This window comes from Oncorhynchus mykiss, chromosome 11 (assembly GCF_013265735.2).
Source record: "Oncorhynchus mykiss isolate Arlee chromosome 11, USDA_OmykA_1.1, whole genome shotgun sequence".
NCBI classification, from domain to species: Eukaryota; Metazoa; Chordata; class Actinopteri; order Salmoniformes; family Salmonidae; genus Oncorhynchus; species Oncorhynchus mykiss.
Window position 1 is genome coordinate 49,600,526 of NC_048575.1, and position 19,796 is coordinate 49,620,321.

Sequence of the window (19,796 nt, forward strand, 5' to 3'; positions counted from 1 at the left end):
TCCGCTGCAGTCATTTAGTTGTGGCGATGCACCCAGGCAAAACATTATTTTTGCCACGTCAAACAAATATTGAAGATGAAAAGATATTTCTGCTGAGGCTGAGGCGCACTTTCAATATGCTAGAACGGTCCATATCTACTTTTCCTCTAAAAAAACAAAACAAGTAATGAATAGAAAAAACAAACGCATAGTAGAATGGTTTATTTTACCTAGTCGGCTTGTTGTTGTGTGTTCTATACCAGAAAAAAATTGTTAAGGTGCATTCAAATCACGAGTTAGATAGTAGGGAAGGAAACATGCATTCTGACAAGCAGTCAATGCACAACAATTGATCACAACATTTGCGGGGGAAAAAGCAGTTTTGGCATTTGTTAAAAAGAGGCAGATCCCAGCTTTCCACTCATATTCCACTCCTTATTTATTTCTCAACTCCTAAATATGAACTCCACCATTTTAAACAGAGTTTTTTGCAGCTTAGGGGAGAGTGGGACTAAATGTAACACTTGTCAATTGTAGGTTAACTTAGGGTAAAATGCCAAGTTTGTTGAGCAAGAATAATGGCAACCAGGAAAAGTGTTAGGGCGGGTAACTGTGACATTAAGTGGTTTCTGTGAGAAGTACAGGGTAGAACGCCCATGTGGTATTTTACCCGAAGATACCCTAACAGGTAGGTCTACATTATATTCACTGTGTTTATTCAAGTTTGTTGGGACATAAAATTAATCTAACAATATAGTTCAAATATCACGTTTGGGATCTAGCTGATGAGTAGCCAGTGTTAGGGAGTAGTGAACTACATGTAGTTCAACTAGTAAGTTAACTACATTTTGCAGTAGTTTGGTGGTAGTTGAATTCATTTCTAGGTAGTGTTTTCAGTAGTTAGTTATGTAGCTGTGTAGCTTTCTACTGGAACTACACAAGCTATAGCTAAGATTTTCATACCATGGATTCGTTTTGAATTTTAGGACCCCTTTAAGTATAAAGAAAATATTTGATAAAATATTGAGTTTGGCCTTCACTACTATAGCCTATAGAAACGCATTGAATAACATATTCATAAATGGTTAAAAAAAAAAAAGACAGTAAAAAAAGTCAGAACAAATAAGATTTTGAAGTGTCTGTCCTATATCTAGGAGACATAAGAGAGCTCAGGGAATATATTTAAGACACAAATTTAACCACTTATTTTTGTTGCCACAAAACTACCTCTGTACTTCCATTCATTTGTAAAGGGTTACCTTCAGACAAGTCCTGTGGGGCTTTTGAGAGTCTCATCTTTCCATAGAGTGGTCATATTAGTTAGGCCAAACCGTTCCAACGTTTTCGTGAGAAAACTGATTTGTGGAGAGGGCCTCTATTTATACATATCTGAGTTGGCCACTCCCCCTGCAATCTCATTAGTTCACTACTTATAGGCTAGTGGCAAATCCTCAAAAAGATCTTTGGTTTTTGAGATACCCTTACCTGAAGTATAACAAAGCACAACCATGTTTTTCCTTATCTCGAAGGTCTATATGAAATGAATGGTTGTGTAAAAATATTTTACTGCAAAAGTGGTTACATTTATAGATATTGTAACACACCCCCTTAACTCAAACATTGCAGAATAATACCTGGCTGGAAGGGGGTGGGCCACATAGGCTCAAGTGGCAAGCTCTGATATTGTTAAAATTTGTAATAAGAAATGTCAATTGTGTGCCCTACAGTACATACAGAAACAAACATTAGGATATCTTAAAGCATTTAGGAAATATAGACCTACATATTACCTCAATTACCTCAACTAACCGGTGCCCCCACACATTGACTCTGTACCGGTACCCCCTGTATATAGCCTCGCTATTGTTATTTTACTGCTGCTCCTTAATTATTTGTTACTTTTATTTATTTTCTTTTTAGGTATTTTTCTTAAAACTGCATTGTTGGTTGAGGGCTTTGCAAGTAAACATTTCACTGTAAGGAAAACACCTGTTGTGTTCGGAGCATGTGACAAATAACATTTGATGTGATTTTATTATCAAGCATGACAAGGCATTCCAGGCATACTCAGAGGGGGAGAGAGCGTGCACCTCACCAATGCAGGTCAGGAACAAAGAGAAAGAGAATGAATCTGAGTCCTTTTTATAACATCTGAGTTTTTGGGATTCAGAATCTGAGTACTTGACCAATAGTATTACTGTAAAATGAACCTGCAATTAGATATCAGAGCTACAGGATGTAAAGACAACCGAACCTCTGCTTCACAGAGGTGTGACATAATGGGGTTTGGAGAGCAACACAGAAGGCTGAATTCCTGAGAAGACAATGAAGACTTTTGCATAGTGTGTAAAGACTCAGGTGCATTCCTACATAATCCTCCCGGATGGCCACTGGTAGTCACTGTAGACAATCTCATGGTCATAGTAGCATCACTTCAGGAGTGTCCTTTTGGCGGGTAGCATTGTCATTCTTTAGACATGCAAATGTAACTAGGTAACACCTTCCCTGCAAGCAAGCTATAAAGGAATGCTCCATTCTTCTTGTAAAAGCAAAGCACAGAGACTGAAGGTACACCAAGACATCACAGATTAAATTCAACATTTCAACGGACATAAACTAGTCTGTTAATCGGATTGGATTGATCAATGTTAACGTCAGATGTAGTTTTATCAAGTCAGTCAGATGAATATTGAAGATGATCCGAGATCACTGCATCATAAAATACAGAATATTTAACATCAAACAAAACTTTCAAGGAGAAAATAGATTCACCTTGAAAATGAGAAAATAAACAAAATAACCAGAATTTTGAAATATTCAAGAACAATTTCAAAACAGGCTTTCAAGCAACTGGTTTCACAAGCAATTTGAAAATGAAGTGTATTCACATCTCAGTTTACAGTCAAAACATTAGCATACCAATGGTGAAGGTTCTAAGATCATTTCGTTAGAAACAAGGCAATTCCTTTTCATGCCACACACACACATCTATCTATTCATTCAGATGGACATAGCCATATGCACTGCACTACACCTGCATTGCTTGCTGTTTCGGCTGGGTTTCTGTACAGCACTTTGAGATATCAGCTGATGTAGGAAGGGCTATATAAATACATTTGATTTGATTTGATTTTGATTTGACTACGCATAGGAAAACAAACTGTTCTTTGTGTCTTAACAGGAGCCGTTACATTTTGTCTATCAGTACACATAAAAAAAAGCACAGTCACAAAAGTAACCTATATACTGTGGCGTCACAAATGGATATAGAAACTATTGAGTTGCAAAGGAAGAAATTATACAACGGGTGGCTCTAATCCTGAATGCTGATTAGTTAAAACCGCATTCCAGCCGGTGGCTATTCCATAAATTGCCACCGGCTAAATCTATGACGCTAAAATGCCTATTTACTCTTTACTATTTAAATGCACAATCCACTGTTGCATCAGACCAGCCATGCAATTTATAAACTTGATCTCCACTACAAAAAGCCTCTAGACATTATCTCACATTTCTTTCAGACTAACAGCAGAGATTTGCAACATTGTTTCAATATTAAAATTCGATCTCCAGCTGTGCTATAGTAACGAATGTGTTGGAAGTCAGGAAGGGACAAACAGACAGGCAGGCAGTGTTTCTCAGCCAGTCGAAATCATGAATTAGCTGGCATCATTTTTATGGATGTATACATAAAATATATATACTCACCTGAACAACAGTGTCCTTGCTGTCATTCTGGCTGCACTATTTGACATGACTATAAATTCGCCGTAGTTGGCTAGCTAGCAAGCAAGGGATAAGAACGTTGCCAGCCAGTATGGCAATGGAACACTTAGAATGAACGACTAGGTCATGACTCCAGCAACCGTAGATTTGTGTCGGGACTATATCTTGTGGAATATTTAATGAAAATATGTCAATCATTATTTGAATATGTTGGTAACCCATTGTATAAAAGGGATAATGCCCGAGAAGCCGGTGTTTGGAGGATATAAGTCGAGGGCCGGACTTCATCTCGGATTTAACAACACCCATACCAATATATCCTACAAACACCGTCTCCTCGGGCATTATCACTTAAATAATCAACATCCTAAGTTTGAGAAAGCTCCAAATCGACCCTATGCTGCAAGTAAAATCGAGACCCTCTCTAAATCGTAACATTTCTGCATTGACTAATAAAATTCGATTTGATTTTGATTTGAACCAACCATTCCATTCAGGAACAATACTGCCCTAGTCGCTGCAGCTTGCCCAGAACGACCAGTTAGCTGTGAAAGCTGGTCAGGCTACATTACAAAAAATAAATCAAATGTAACAACACCTCACAACACACAAACATAACACACGCACTCTACACACATACATTGTAACGTAATTGTCACGCCCTGATCTGTTTCACCTGTTCCTGTGATTGTCTCCACCCCCTCGCTTATTTCCCACAGTGTATGAATCCCTGTGTTTCCTGTCTCTCTGTGCCAGTTTGTCTTGTACGTTTAAGTCAAGTCACCTAGCATGGTTTTCCCATACGCCTTTTGCTATTCTCCTTTTTTTTTGTCCTCCCTGTTTTGACCCTTGCCTGTTTTCTGGACTTTGTACCCACCTGCCTGACCATTCTGCCTGCCTTGACCACGAGCCTGTCTGCCACTCTGTACCTCCTGGACTCTGACTCTGACTCTGACTCTGGTTTTGACCTTTAACCTGTCCACAACCATTCTCTTGCCTACCCCTTTGGCTTATTAAACATTGTAAGACTCCAAACACCTGCTTCCTGTGTCTGCATCTGGGTCTCGCCTTGTGTCATGATAGTAATATTGTTGTATTACACATTTTGTAATGTAGATGTGGAATAATTTGTTGAATGACATTGTTTTTTATATATTTTTTAGATGTAATTGTTTTAATCTTGTCTGGACCCCAGGAAGAGTATGCCTTGGCAGCAGCCAATGGGGATCCTAATAAATACAAATACTGTCACAACTTCCGCCAAAATCGGTCCCTCTCCTTGTTCGGGCGGTGTTCGGCGGTCGACGTCATCGACCTTCTAGCCATCATTGATCCATTTTTCATTTTCTATTGGTTTTGTCTTCACACCTGGTTCCAATCCCATCATTACCTGTCATGTATTTAACCCTCTGTTTCCCCTCATGTTTTGTCGGTGATTGTTTTATTGTATGCTTGTGCAAGTCATGTGCCGGTGTGCGAGTTTTGTACCCAATTATGTTATTTTTTGTATATTTTGGTTGTTGGAGTTTTATGAGTACTTATTAAACAACTCCGTTTATACCAAGTTTGTTTTCCTGTGCCTGACTTCCCTGCCACCGACACGCACCCATTACAAATACCACCACTGGCTACTTTGTCTCCTCATCCGGTTAGGACACACATGTCCTGGCCACGTCAAAGACATTGCATACTTAATTTTAGTGTGGAAAAGAGGGCTGTGCATATCTGCTACTAGAGTAGTTGACTGTTGTATTATGGTTGGTTGCCTGTAACTTGGTTACAATGCTATGTGCTTCTGTCCTGAAAGGCTTTTTATTATATTTTGTGGTATTGCCCATTGTTTATATGCTGTAAGTGTGTGCATGAGATTAAAACATGAACGCACATTGAAAATCTAGTTGGCTTGGGCTATTCAAACACAACAGAGGCATGGCAGTGCCATTCCCTAGATACAGTGCCTTGCGAAAGTATTCGGCCCCCTTGAACTTTGCGACCTTTTGCCACATTTCAGGCTTCAAACATAAAGATATAAAACTGTATTTGTTTGTGAAGAATCAACAACAAGTGGGACACAATCGTGAAGTGGAACGACATTTATTGGATATTTCAAACTTTTTTAACAAATCAAAAACTGAAAAATTGGGCGTGCAAAATTATTCAGCCCCCTTAAGTTAATACTTTGTAGCGCCACCTTTTGCTGCGATTACAGCTGTAAGTCGCTTGGGGTATGTCTCTATCAGTTTTGCACATCGAGAGACTGACATTTTTTCCCATTCCTCCTTGCAAAACAGCTCGAGCTCAGTGAGGTTGGATGGAGAGCATTTGTGAACAGCAGTTTTCAGTTCTTTCCACAGATTCTCGATTGGATTCAGGTCTGGACTTTGACTTGGCCATTCTAACACCTGGATATGTTTATTTTTGAACCATTCCATTGTAGATTTTGCTTTATGTTTTGGATCATTGTCTTGTTGGAAGACAAATCTCCGTCCCAGTCTCAGGTCTTTTGCAGACTCCATCAGGTTTTCTTCCAGAATGGTCCTGTATTTGGCTCCATCCATCTTCCCATCAATTTTAACCATCTTCCCTGTCCCTGCTGAAGAAAAGCAGGCCCAAACCATGATGTTGCCACCACCATGTTTGACAGTGGGGATGGTGTGTTCAGCTGTGTTGCTTTTACACCAAACATAACGTTTTGCATTGTTGCCAAAAAGTTCAATTTTGGTTTCATCTGACCAGAGCACCTTCTTCCACATGTTTGGTGTGTCTCCCAGGTGGCTTGTGGCAAACTTTAAACAACACTTTTTATGGATATCTTTAAGAAATGGCTTTCTTCTTGCCACTCTTCCATAAAGGCCAGATTTGTGCAATATACGACTGATTGTTGTCCTATGGACAGAGTCTCCCACCTCAGCTGTAGATCTCTGCAGTTCATCCAGAGTGATCATGGGCCTCTTGGCTGCATCTCTGATCAGTCTTCTCCTTGTATGAGCTGAAAGTTTAGAGGGACGGCCAGGTCTTGGTAGATTTGCAGTGGTCTGATACTCCTTCCATTTCAATATTATCGCTTGCACAGTGCTCCTTGGGATGTTTAAAGCTTGGGAAATCTTTTTGTATCCAAATACGGCTTTAAACTTCTTCACAACAGTATCTCGGACCTGCCTGGTGTGTTCCTTGTTCTTCATGATGCTCTCTGCGCTTTTAACGGACCTCTGAGACACTCACAGTGCAGGTGCATTTATACGGAGACTTGATTACACACAGGTGGATTGTATTTATCATCATTAGTCATTAGGTCAACATTGGATCATTCAGAGATCCTCACTGAACTTCTGGAGAGAGTTTGCTGCACTGAAAGTAAAGGGGCTGAATAATTTTGCACGCCCAATTTTTCAGTTTTTGATTTGTTAAAAAAGTTTGAAATATCCAATAAATGTCATTCCACTTCATGATTGTGTCCCACTTGTTGTTGATTCTTCACAAAAAAATACAGTTTTATATCTTTATGTTTGAAGCCTGAAATGTGGCAAAAGGTTGCAAAGTTCAAGGGGGCCGAATACTTTCGCAATGCACTGTATAATGTACCAAGACTCTTATGAAACACTTTCAAAGACAGAATAACATTATATAAAATAAACAACGGCTACTTATATGCTGGTGAAGGTGTTTGAGTGAAATCATGTTGGCTATATTGGATTCAGAATAAAATTGTTTTCCACTAACAGTCTTTATAGGCATGAGTTTTGTACACATTTTTGAAAAAAGTACTAATTTCAATAATTTATGTTTACAGGTGATTTAACCTTCATCAAATTGTATTATTGCAGCCATATTGGAATTTGGACTCCAGACTCGATTTGAGGCTAAATATAATGATAATCTGTGATGATTTAATTGAAAGACTAAGGCTAAAGTTACAAAATCCTTTAAGGAACCTTGGACCCCGAAAAAGGTAATTTCGATGTCGGAGCCCACTTGTTTTCCTTAGAGACCAACACAATAGCCAAAACATCCAATCAAATCAAATCCAATTTATTTATATAGCCCTTTGTACATCAGCTGATATCTCAAAGTGCTGTACAGTAACCCAGCCTAAAACCCCAAACAGCAAGCAATGCAGGTGTAGAAGCACGGTGGCTAGGAAAAACTCCCTAGAAAGGCCAAAACCTAGAAGAAACCTAGAGAGGAACCAGGCTATGTGGGGTGGCCAGTCCTCTTCTGGCTGTGCCGGGTGGAGATTATAACAGAACATGGCCAAGATGTTCAAATGTTCATAAATGACCAGCATGGTCGAATAATAATAAGGCAGAACAGTTGAAACTGGAGCAGCAGCACGGCCAGGTGGACTGGGGACAGCAAGGAGTCTTCATGTCAGGTAGTCCTGAGGCATGGTCCTAGGGCTCAGGTCCTCCGAGAGAGAGAAAGAGAGAAAGAGAGAATTAGAGAGAGCACACTTAAATTCACACAGGATACCGAATAGGACAGGAGAAGTACTCCAGGTATAACAAACTGACCCTAGCCCCCCGACACATAAACTACTGCAGCATAAATACTGGAGGCTGAGACAGGAGGGGTCAGGACACACTGTGGCCCCATCCGAGGACACCCCCGGACAGGGCCAAACAGGAAGGATATAACCCCACCCACTTTGCCAAAGCACAGCCCCCACACCAGGGATATCTTCAAAAAGCATGTCTAACTGTATGCATTTTTCTCAGGCAGGACCATGCAGTACTGGTTAACGTTCATCATAAATATTAAAATCTGATATTTCCGCCTATTGTATGTCTGTTTACAGGTCTATGTTTCCAAGATGAATGAAGATATCTTAAGGCTGTTTATTTGTGTATTTTGGGCAGACAACGGACTACTTGTTTTCCAAATTTGAGAAATATCAGAGCTTGCAATATTGGGTTACATGAGCTTATGTGGCCAACCCCTCTCCAGCCAGGCATTATTCCGTGTTGCGTCGTGCCTAAGAACAGCCTTTAGCTGTGATATAAATGGCCATATACCATACCTCCTCGTGCCATATTGTTTAATTATACCTCGGGTAGAAGTATCTAAAACATTTAGATAAAGAAATGTAAAAAATAGAGAATGAAGTTGTGGTTGAATCCATTAAAATGGTTGTATTCTCTTTGCTTGTATCCTACTTGTCCTGAAGCCACTCCTGCGTTGTCTTGGCTGTGTGCTTAGGGTCGTTGTCCTGTTGGAAGGTGAAACTTTGGCCCAGTCTGAGTTCCTGAGCACTCTGGAGCAGGTTTTCATCAAGGATCTCTCTGCACTTTGCTCCGTTCATCTATTCCTGAATCCTGACTAGTCTCTCAGTCCCTGTCGTTGAAAAACATCCCCACAGCATGACGCTGCCACCACCATGCTTCACAGTAGGGATGGTGCCAGGATTTCTCCAAACATGACACGTGGCATTCAGGCCAAAGAGTTCAGTCGTAGTTTCATCATACCAGAGAATCCAAGAGGGTTGTCATGTGCCTTTTACTAATCTATGGATTTCACATGACTGGGAATACAGCTATGCATCTATTGGTCATAGTGTCATGCAGCATGACACATCTCCTTTGCATAGAGTTTATCAGGCTGTTGATTGTGGCCTGTGGAATGTTGTCCCACTTCTCTTCAATCGCCGTGTGAAGTTGCTGAATGTTAGCGGGAACTGGAACACAATGTCATGCACGTCAAACCAGAGCATCTCAAACATGCTCAATGGGTGACCTGTCTGGTGAGTATGCAGGCCATGGAAGAACTGGGACATTTTCAGCTTCCAGGAATTGTGTACAGATCCTTGCAACATGGGGGGGCTGTGCATTATCATGCTGAAATATGAGGTGATGACATGCATTCAAATTGACATCGATGAAATGCAATTGTTTTCGTTGGCCATAGCTTATCCCTGCCCATATCATAACCCCATTGCCATCGTGGGGTACTCTGTTCACAACATTGATATCAGCAAACCTCTCGCCCAGATGACATCGTACATGTGGTCTGGGGTTAAGAGGCTGGTTGTACATACTGCCAAATTCTCTAAAACAACATTGGAGGCAGCTTATGGTAGATAAATTAACATTCAATTCTCTGGCAACAACTCTGGTGGACATTTCTGCAGTCAGCATGCCAATTGCATGCTCCCTCAGAACTTGAGACATCTTCAGCATCGTGTTGTGACATAACTACACATTTGAGTGGCCTTTTGTCTCCAGCACAAGGTGCATCTGTGTAATGATCATGTTGTTTAAACAGCTTCTTGATATACCACACCTGTCAAGTGGATGGATTATCTTGGCAAAGGAGTAATGCTCACTAACAGGCATGTAAACAAATTTGTGCACATCATTTTAAAGTATTAAGTTTTTGTGCATATGTCTGGGATCTTTTATTTCAGCTCATGAAACCAACAGTTTACATGTTGTGTTTATATTTTTGTCAGTGTATATTGGGTATCATGTGTATATTTATGTAGTATATACAGGGCACATTTGTAAAAGAGACCTAGGTCTTAATGTGTCTGCCCTATTAAAATAAAGGTTAAATAAACCATTTTTAGTTGACTGATTCCCTTATATGAACAGTAACTCCGTAAAATCTTGTAGTTAAGAGTGCCCACTGAACAACACCATAACCCCTAGAACCATTCAGGGGAAAAAACCCAAATAGAATACGTAAGGAAAAAATGAAGGTGCTTCTATGATAGACAAATCTCTTTTATTAACACGATATTATACCATTCACAAGTGTAGCACTTTGAGTTCCAATGTTTTGGAACTGTCAATTAAATTACAGTGTGCATTGATACTTTAAATTGTATTCACACAACCATTCTTAACAAAATCACATGAATTACATACTTTTTTTTAGAAAGGTGGAAAAAGAGTATTAACATAGTTATTTGAAAAGACATGAAAAATTATAATTCCAAGAGGAAATTAGTGCACACTTACAAATGTACAGAAACAACATTTAAAACCATAGCACAGTTCCTGCTTCTCCTGGTTCTTTATGTTCAAAGGTTCACCTGTATAGAAAGTGTCAGTGTTGTGTAGATGTGCTCAGTGCATTAGTTTTTAACAGCTTTACCTGTATTACAAGTGCATCAGTAACCCATAGTATACCCACATGGTATAAACAGAACATTACATCAGCCAACAACAAAATATTATTTTTGGAACTATTCAATTATCATTACGAGCTAAAACATTTGTGTTCTCACATTTGAATAATGCAATAAACGTTTGTGTACTGGAAAAAATAATACATACAAAAAGTGTGTTTCATTATGTTTGTGTAATCGTTGTTATTATTATCAATAAGTAAAATGTACAAATATCTTGGGTTCATAAATATTTTCTTGAATGTGTGAATTTAATTACTCCAGTGAAAAGAAATAGTAAAAGTACCATTAAAAGCTCGCTTAAGAGGTCCAGCATTCATTCAGGATGCCCAACAGGCCAAAAGCCCAGACTCCAGGACCCGCTACTAAGTCAGAGTAGAGCATAATACTCAGCCACAACCATTATACTTTTTCAAGTAAGAGAAAGCGATAGATTATCCCATCTTAAAGGACCATCCAGAGAACTATCAATCACAAGGTATCATGAGACCCTCCAAACTGTACTGTCCTTGCTGAGGTTATATTTGGCATTGATGTTAAGTTGGTCTATTGTAGCTTAATTGTTCTGGAGTCCCTTTGAAACGTGCCTGGATCTGCTCCAGAGTCTTGCCTTTGGTCTCCGGGACAAAGATGATGGTGAAGACTATGTTGAGCGCACAACACCCAGAGAACAGCCAGAAGGTTCCAGCACTGGTTAGGAGATCCTGAAATACATTTTCATGGATTGTTATTACAATACCCAAATACATCCTTACAGTTACCAGCATTACCTTATAGACCTCTGAGCTGATCCTCTAAAAATGTACTGACACTACACATGAACTGCAGAGTAAACTTCTTTGTTCAGCCCATTAAGTGTCTATCTGTATACACAGCAATGTTTGTATATCTGTAATACATTTTTTGTTAAAGTTTGCATATAGACATTTGTGTCTCTGCTTGGCTAAGAAAATGCGAACCAGTGAAACCACAACTGCTAAATGGCTTCCTCACAAACCCTCTTTATCGGCCCGCTCAACATCTCTTTATCCCCCACATCTGTCATATAGGATGCCCAAAATCAACAGCAGCTCACCATCAGGTTCTGGAAGGTCTTGGTGATGACGAAGGCAGAGCCCCAGTTGGTGAGGACACAAACAGAGCTGGCAAACCCCTTTACTCGCGTGGGAAAGATCTCTGACATCACCAGCCAGGGGATGGGACCCCAACCAAGAGAGAACCCTGAATTGACCACAAGGTATGACGATTAGAATAAGTTTCACACTAAGCTAAATGTCAGATCTGAACTTAAAATGTATGGCTGATAGTAAGTTCAAAACACATGGAAGAATTTACAGGTGACTAAACCAACTATACTCTAAAAGAAACATTACTAGGCAATGCAGACAATTGATTGTTTTTATCTAGCCAGGATAGTTTGCTGGGCCCCAATAGTCACAATTTAAGAGTGGGGTTCACCTGTGATGAAGAAGCCCATGCTGGACAGTGCGAGCCATGACAGATCAGCTGCAGGGTTCTGGGCAAGGGGACTCTCTACTAGAGAGAGTCCTGAGGAGTTACCATGGGTTTCACTGGACAACTTGAAGTAGACACCAAAGGCAGCAGTGCTTAGACACATAAACACTCCTTAATAGAGAAAGAGAGGGAGGAAGAGAGAGAGAGGGACATTTCTTTTCACAATTGAACATGGATTTTCAGGTAGTTGGGGCCCAGTTTGGGTGATGGATGTGGTAATTTGATGTCAAGCTTGACAGTGCCTTATTTCCGCCCTACAATTTTGGAGAGCGATTGCTACAAAGGACTCTATTGATGCATTATAAAATCAGTGGAGGAGAAAGATAAGTAACTGATAACACGCAGACAGAGACAGACACACACCAGAGAGGATGAGGAGAAGCTTCCTTCCAGCGCGGTCCATGACCAATGCTGCTACTGCAGTGAATACTACCTGGGTTGCTGCTACTACTACCGTAGCAACATTGCTGTTCTGAAAAACAAATAATCACCTGTTATTTTATTACATATAACCGCACTGATATGTCAATATTCATAGTATCTATAGTACTTAGATAATCAGTTTACAGCTTATGAATAGTACAATTACAATAAATAAATACAAATAAAGCATTGGTCGGTCCAGCTGCCAAAATACAGATAACACTGAACAATTCTTACCTTAAAATGGGCCTTCTCAAAGATAGTCTCAGCATAGAACATGATGGCGTTGATACCGGTGAGCTGCTGGAAGAGCATCAACATGATGCCCACTCCAAGGGGCTTGTATACTCCAGGATCCTTAAGATCAGCCATCCCAAAACTACCTCCCTGGTTTAACACAAAGCACACAGTCATCACACCCTCTAATGCCAATTAACATGGGTCAGATGTGTTAGCATGCTTCTTTGTTCCAGATTCTCCTCAGACTAAATTCACAACGTAGAGGACAACCGTTTCTCAGCTGTCAAGTTTCTCTCTGCTCTGGTTCCCCACAGTAGTGGGGCTGACCTAAATATACTTACTCAGACACATAACCATGCAAGTGAAGAGAGGTACCGCGATAAAAATTGTAACACAGCGGTGTGACTCTCTCTCCCTAGCTGAGTATTATTCTACAATCAATACCTTTGTCGCACACATTGTGAAATGGCATAATGCCTTTCTTAAAGCAAGTCTGATACTTCAAGATTACAAGGGAATACGCAAAGCTCACCTGGTCGTCAGAAGCATCCTCGATGCGGGCACACTCCCACTCTGCAGGGGCGTCTGGCCCCCTCAGAAATTGCAGTGCCTCCTCAGCTTCCCTCCGTTTACCCTGAGAGAGCAGGAACCTGGGCGTCTCAGGCATGAAACACATGAACACCATCATCAGGGTGGGAGGGATGGAGCAGCAGATCGCTAGCCAGCGCCAGTCCAGTGACAGCCCTGGGAAGCATCTACATTTAAGTCATTTAGCAGACGCCATTATCCAGAGCGACTTACAGTTAAGTGCATTCATCTTAAGATGTACATGTAGGTGGGACAAACACATATCTCAGTCACAGGAAGTACATTTTTCTCAATAAAGTAGCTATCAGCAAAGTCAGCGCTAGTAAAGGGGGGGAAGTCAAGTGCGAGTGTTAGTTCATGAAAGGTGGGGTGAGTAGGGGGTGCGAGGGGGAGGGTGATGGTTGTGATTATTTAAGATACTCTTTGAAGAGGTAGGGTTTCAGATGTTTTTGGGAAGATGGGCAGGGACTCTGCTGTCCTAGCTTCAGGGGGAAGCTGGTTCCAACATTGTGGTATGTTGTGGCATGACAGAGAAGACCGGGCTGACTGGGAGCTGCCCTCCCATAGGGGGTGGGAGGGCCATGAGACCAGAGGTGGAAAAACAAAGTGCTCGGGTTGGGGTGTAGGGATTGAGGATAGCTTGAAGGTAGGGAGGGGCAGTTCCTCTTGCTGCTCCGTAGTCAAGTACCATGGTCTTGTAGTGGATGTGAGCTTCGACTGGAAGCCAGTGGAGCATACGGAGGAGCGGGGTGACATGGGAAGGTTGAACGCCAGGCAGGCTGCAGCGTTCTGGATAAATAGCAGGGGTTTGATGGCACCCAGCCAACAGAGAGTTGCAGTAGTCCAGACGTGAGATGACAAGTGCCTGGACTAGGACCTGCGCCACTTCCTGTGTGAGGTAGGGTCCTACTCTACAGATGTTGTAGAGCATGAACCTGCTGGAGCGAGTCACTGGAGGCAGAGAGACAGTAGAGTATGGAATGTGAGAAGGCAGTAGTGTGATGACCCTAGTAGAGTCATTCCGTGTGAAAATAAACTAATAAGTTCGGGATTCCACAGCTGTGTTGTTGATATTACGTAATTTTATGTTTTTTTTTTTTTTTTTTTTACAAGGTAACTCCAGAACATGAACAATGAAAATGTAGAATGTTGATTATTAGTATCCATCACTAGCCTAGCACGAATTAGATCAGGATAGCTTGTACAAGGCAAATCCATCACCCCGGTTCATTAAATTGAAATTCATATTTAGAAGAGCATATACAGGAAATTAGTTAATGAAACGTTTCTTCCTTTCAACATTCCTCAGCCAGAGACCATTTGCCTCTAAATATTAGAGACTATGGACACAAAACAGCCAACCGCTCCTGCAATGGTACTGTCTATTGAGGAAGCAAATGGAGAAACACGCATGGTATGTCGGTAACTAGATTAGGTTTAGCGGTGGCTTGTGAGGCCGGCATAAATGAGAGCATTCTCAGTTAGTAGGCTGGAATCTTGATCATGCCTGGCGATGATAATCACATGACAATACCGATTGCAGCTGAATAGCCTTTGATGGTGGTTTGTACCTTGAACAAAACACCACATCATTAAAATATTGCCCTCTACAACTACCTCTACCCGTATGACTACTGCTGTAACCTCTGTCATAAAATTGTACAACACTGACAAACCCTTAATGACATGGTCAGATGCTTGTCAAATCCTGTCTGCTGACCAGATACAGTATACAAATGGCATATAACATTTCTCATGAGATTCAAACCAATAAATCATAACATTAAAATGCTGCTAACAAATGGACATCTGTGGTGTGCGTACCTGCTATATATACTCCCATGATTCCTGTGACCACCATGAGTTGAACACAGGAGCCCATTGCCCCACGGACACGCTCATGGGCCATCTCTGAGATGTACAGCTAGAGCACAGAGGAAGAGAAAAATGATGTTCACACAGGAAGAGTACGAAGCATGACATATTGCTAGAAGCGATAAAACAGACGTACAACGTACAATAGGAATATATGAGGAAATAAACTATTTAGAATACATGCATTCATTTATACAGTCATGCATCTTGGTCAATTTAAGCAGATAGCATCAGAGTAGACATTCCATAGTACTTACTGGGACCACTAGAGATGTAACCCCACTTGCCAGTCCTGTGAGGACCCTTCCAAGATACAGCATCCAGACATTCTGAGCAGCAATGATGATAGTAAAACCAAAGATATAAGGTATGGAGCAGAACATAAGACTCAGCTTCCTCCCGATCTTGTCCACCATCCAACCGCCGAGTAGACCCCCTATAGCAGCTCCTATCGTGACGATAGACTGAAAAACAGAACAGAGTCAATTAAATGGATAATGTCCACTTCAATCCACTCAGGAATGATTAGGGCCCCGACCTGACCAGGAAAAAAACTCATCCTGGTTGGGTTATGGGGGGAGGGGGGGGGGGCATGACAAGAATGCTATCTTACCCCAAACCAGGAAGCCTCTTCTTTGTCTAGTTGTAATCTTGGGTCAGTGATTGTGCTTAGTTCAGGGATGGCAGGGGAGCTGTACCCTAACACGAACCCAAAACTCAGGGGGCCAAGGACTGCTGCAAAAGTGGCAAGGTACAACTTTCCATTCTTCACCTTGCTGTTGAAAATATAGAACAGATGGGGTTAAAAAATTAGCTTTATTGTAACAACACTATTTACATGCAAGACTTCACCAACCCAACAAAACTAGACCATGTTTTTAGTAAAAACTACAGTATGCTACTGCTGTCAAGTAAGCAGACACTCGCAAAATGCAGTTAAGCCATCCCCCTGAATTTGGGTGCTCGAATACACAAGACTTTACCGGCGCCGCTTGTTTTCTGGTAGGGAAACTGAGTCGGATGCACAGATGGAGACGATCGCTACAAATCATTCCAAGCAAACAGTTTGAAGCGCACATTCAAATATTCCACAAAAATCATACCAAATGTATATTTCAGTTTTGCATACATTTCTTTAAAGTGTTAAATAACTACATTTTACTTGGTCTATTCCCACATTCTTTATCTTAAGCATTATTTTATGTACTTCTATTAAAGTGTACTTTGATGACTCCTAGGAAATCCACATTGAAAATGTCTGGTAAACTTTTAATTTAAAAAAAAAGTGTGTCACTAGTAGATAATTGATCCAGTATGATGACAATTGCATACCACAAAGTGACAATATTATGCCACATCTTAAAAGGAGCTGACACACACCAATTCTATGCAGCCTCTTGAATGATGTTCATTTCAATACTTGCCCCTTGGAACTGTTCCTAACATTAACCTCTCTCGTCTGTCTCCCTTACAGGGTTCCCAGGGGAACTATGATGCGTGGACACAGGAGAGAGGGATGAGGCAGATGACAGGAGAAAAGCGAGGGAGGGGATGGAGAGGAGGGAAAACAGAAGGTGTTGCACAGGGGAGGGGGAGACACACCCGAACCAGCCCTCACTCCTGATCTAAGCGCGCGCGCGCACACACACACACAAGTTTGAGCCAGCTATACCCTTCCTGTGATGTTATACGCTTGCTTTCTAAATACAGAATCATGTAAGAAAGATAATTTGTGCTTGAAAATGATATATTTATGACTGACTTAATTACAAGATTTAAAAAAAATTGTCATTAACGTCAGATAATTTCATATGTTATCGCTTGAAAAACATGAAACCCTGTGGTGCTGTAGAGCAGGAATGTTGGAGGTGAAAACAATGTATTTTTCCACCAGAAATTAGTATAGGCGATTTCAAAAGGCTTCTGATGTTCTTATGCTCGTAATTTGTGTAACTCTGTGTAATAAACAGCTCCCTATCCTCTGGATGTGTACCAAACTCACTAAAAGTGGCAGTAATAAAGCCTCTCCTGAATAAGACCAACCTTGACCACCCAAAAATAAAATAACAAATAAAAATGGCCTATATCAAATCTCCCATTCCTCTCAAATCTTTGGGAAAAAAAGCAGTTGCTCAGCAACTCACTGCCTTCCTGAAGACAAATCAAGTTTACAAAACGCTCCAGTCTGGTTTTAGACCTATTCATAGTACTGAAACAGCACCCGTAAAGGCGGTAAATTATATTTTAATGGCGTAAGACCAAGGCCCTGCTTCTGTCCTCGTGCTCCTAGACCATAATGTCGCTTTCGACACCATCGATCACCACATTGTTTTGGAGAGATTGGAAACCTTAAATTGGTCTACACTGACAAGTTTTTGCCTGGTTTAGATCTTATCTGTTGGAAAGACATCAGCTAACCTCTGTGGATGGTTTGTCCTCTGACAAATCAATGGTAAGTTTCAGTGTTCTGTTCTAGGACCACTATTGTTTTCACACATATATAACACACACTCAGCAAAAAAATAAATGTCCCCTTTTCAGGACCCCGTCTTTCAAAGATAATTCGTAAAAATCCAAATAACTTCACAGATCTTCATTGTAAAGGGTTTAAACACTGTTTCCATGCTTGTTCAATGAACCATAAACAATTAATGAACATGCACCTGTGCAACAGTCATTAAGACACTAACAGCTTACAGACAGTAGGCAATTATGGTCACAGTTATGAAAACTTAGGACACTAAAGAGGCCTTTCTACTGACTCTGAAAAACACAAAAAAAAAGATGCCCAGGGTCCCTGATCATCTGTGTGAACGTGCCTTAGGCATGCTGCAAGGAGGCATGAGGACTGCATGACACGTCAAATAGTATATTTTTTGACACAAAGACCCAAACGGCGTTCCTTAGAAATCATGGTTGAGAATGAAACAACTGAACAAATGAACAATGAAAGCACAGCAAGTAAGTGAAAGAAATAGGTTTTGATGATGTTTTACTGGTAATGGGGACATACGTAAATGCCAACAAAGTAACTTCTTGGTCAGTGTGGTGTGTGTGTGTAACCTTTATTTAACTAGGCAAGTCAGTTAAGAACAAATTCTTATTTACAATGATGGCCTACCCCAGCTAAACCAGGACAACGCTGGGCCAATTGTGCGCCGCCCTATGGGACTCCTAATCATGGCCGGATGTGATAGAGCTGGATTCGAACCAGGGACAGTAGTCACCCAAGTCATAGACTGTTCTCTCTGCTACCGCACAGTGCCAGAGTGCCAAGTCTAGAACCAAAAGGCTCCTTAACAGCTTCTACCCCCATGCCATAACACTGCTGAACAATTAATCAAATGGCCACCCAGACTATTTACATTGAACCCCCAACCTATTTATTTTTACACTGCTGCTACTCGCTATTTATTATCCATTCATAGTCACTTTACCCCTACCTACATGTACAAATTACCTCGACTAACATGTAACGTACTCCCGCACATTGACCCCTGTATTTAGCCTCGTTATTGTTATTTATTTGTGTTACTTTTTTACTTTAGTTTACTTTAGTTTACTTCGTAAATATTTTATTAAATCTTTCTTGAACTGCGTTATTGGCTAAGGGCTTGTAAGTAAGCATTTCCCGGTATAGTCTACTCCTGTTCTATTCGGCGCATGTGACAAATAAAGTTTGATTTGATCGTGCTGGGTGGTATAGTGTAACCGAAGACACTGGGTTAAAACTTTTCTTGACATAATCATAACACAAACTTACTCAAGATATTCGTCCTGCTCCGACCTTACGCTTGTCTCTTCTTCTCCATCAAGCAATCGTCTCGACTCATTATTTTGGATTTCCATCATGTTTTGTTCTGTTGTTTGCGGTCACTTAACAACAAAGGCCAGGGATGCTGGACATGCAGAGCCAGCGAAAATCTTTGCCAAAAAACACTTCGCGAAGGGAAAACCGCCGCACGCGAGACTACAAACCCTCAATTCAACAAGAACATTCTCAGGAACTTATGAAAATCATAATAATATTAATATTTTTGTAAGCAAAATATATCCGTTTCACTTTTGTCAACTGACCGACCGGACGGTTATTGTCAAATTGGGTCATTTACTTTCACAGAATCAGCTGATTCGCATTCTTGCTATAAATTCATATTTCCGGTTCCGTTTAAAAAAAGTTACGTTGCAGCCGTTCCCAGGGTGTTCCGTATAAAGATAATGTCATCATATTTTGAAACAAAGTACAAGAAGTTAGTGAATGGGGTGCTGATAGACAATCGTTGATGGATATTTATAGAGCTCTGATCAGGACAACACTTGATTA

General features: G+C 40.8%; 1 protein-coding gene across 1 annotated transcript; it reads right to left on the reverse strand.

Moving 5' to 3' along the window:
- Positions 1 to 10,403: 10,403 nt before the first annotated feature.
- Positions 10,404 to 19,602, reverse strand: LOC110535834 (solute carrier family 2, facilitated glucose transporter member 8). Its single transcript, XM_021621152.2, has 10 exons — positions 19,236 to 19,602; positions 16,086 to 16,248; positions 15,730 to 15,936; positions 15,422 to 15,521; positions 13,542 to 13,753; positions 13,007 to 13,156; positions 12,710 to 12,818; positions 12,290 to 12,457; positions 11,907 to 12,052; positions 10,404 to 11,535 (listed from the first exon to the last, which is right to left on the reverse strand). The coding sequence occupies exons 1-10, from the start codon at positions 19,322 to 19,324 to the stop codon at positions 11,368 to 11,370; spliced, it is 1,512 nt and encodes a 503-aa protein (XP_021476827.1). The 5' UTR covers positions 19,325 to 19,602; the 3' UTR covers positions 10,404 to 11,367.
- Positions 19,603 to 19,796: the final 194 nt, after the last annotated feature.

Excerpts from the sequence above, each read along its gene's own strand:
- LOC110535834 (XM_021621152.2), bottom strand. The coding sequence starts at position 19,324 with ATGATGGAAATCCAAAATAATGAGTCGAGACGATTGCTTGATGGAGAA. Across the intron at positions 15,937-16,085 it reads AAGAGGCTTCCTGGTTTGGG|TCTATCGTCACGATAGGAGC; the intron begins GTAAGATAGCAT and ends TCTGTTTTTCAG. Across the intron at positions 12,458-12,709 it reads GCTTCTCCTCATCCTCTCTG|GAGTGTTTATGTGTCTAAGC; the intron begins GTGTGTGTCTGT and ends TTCTCTATTAAG.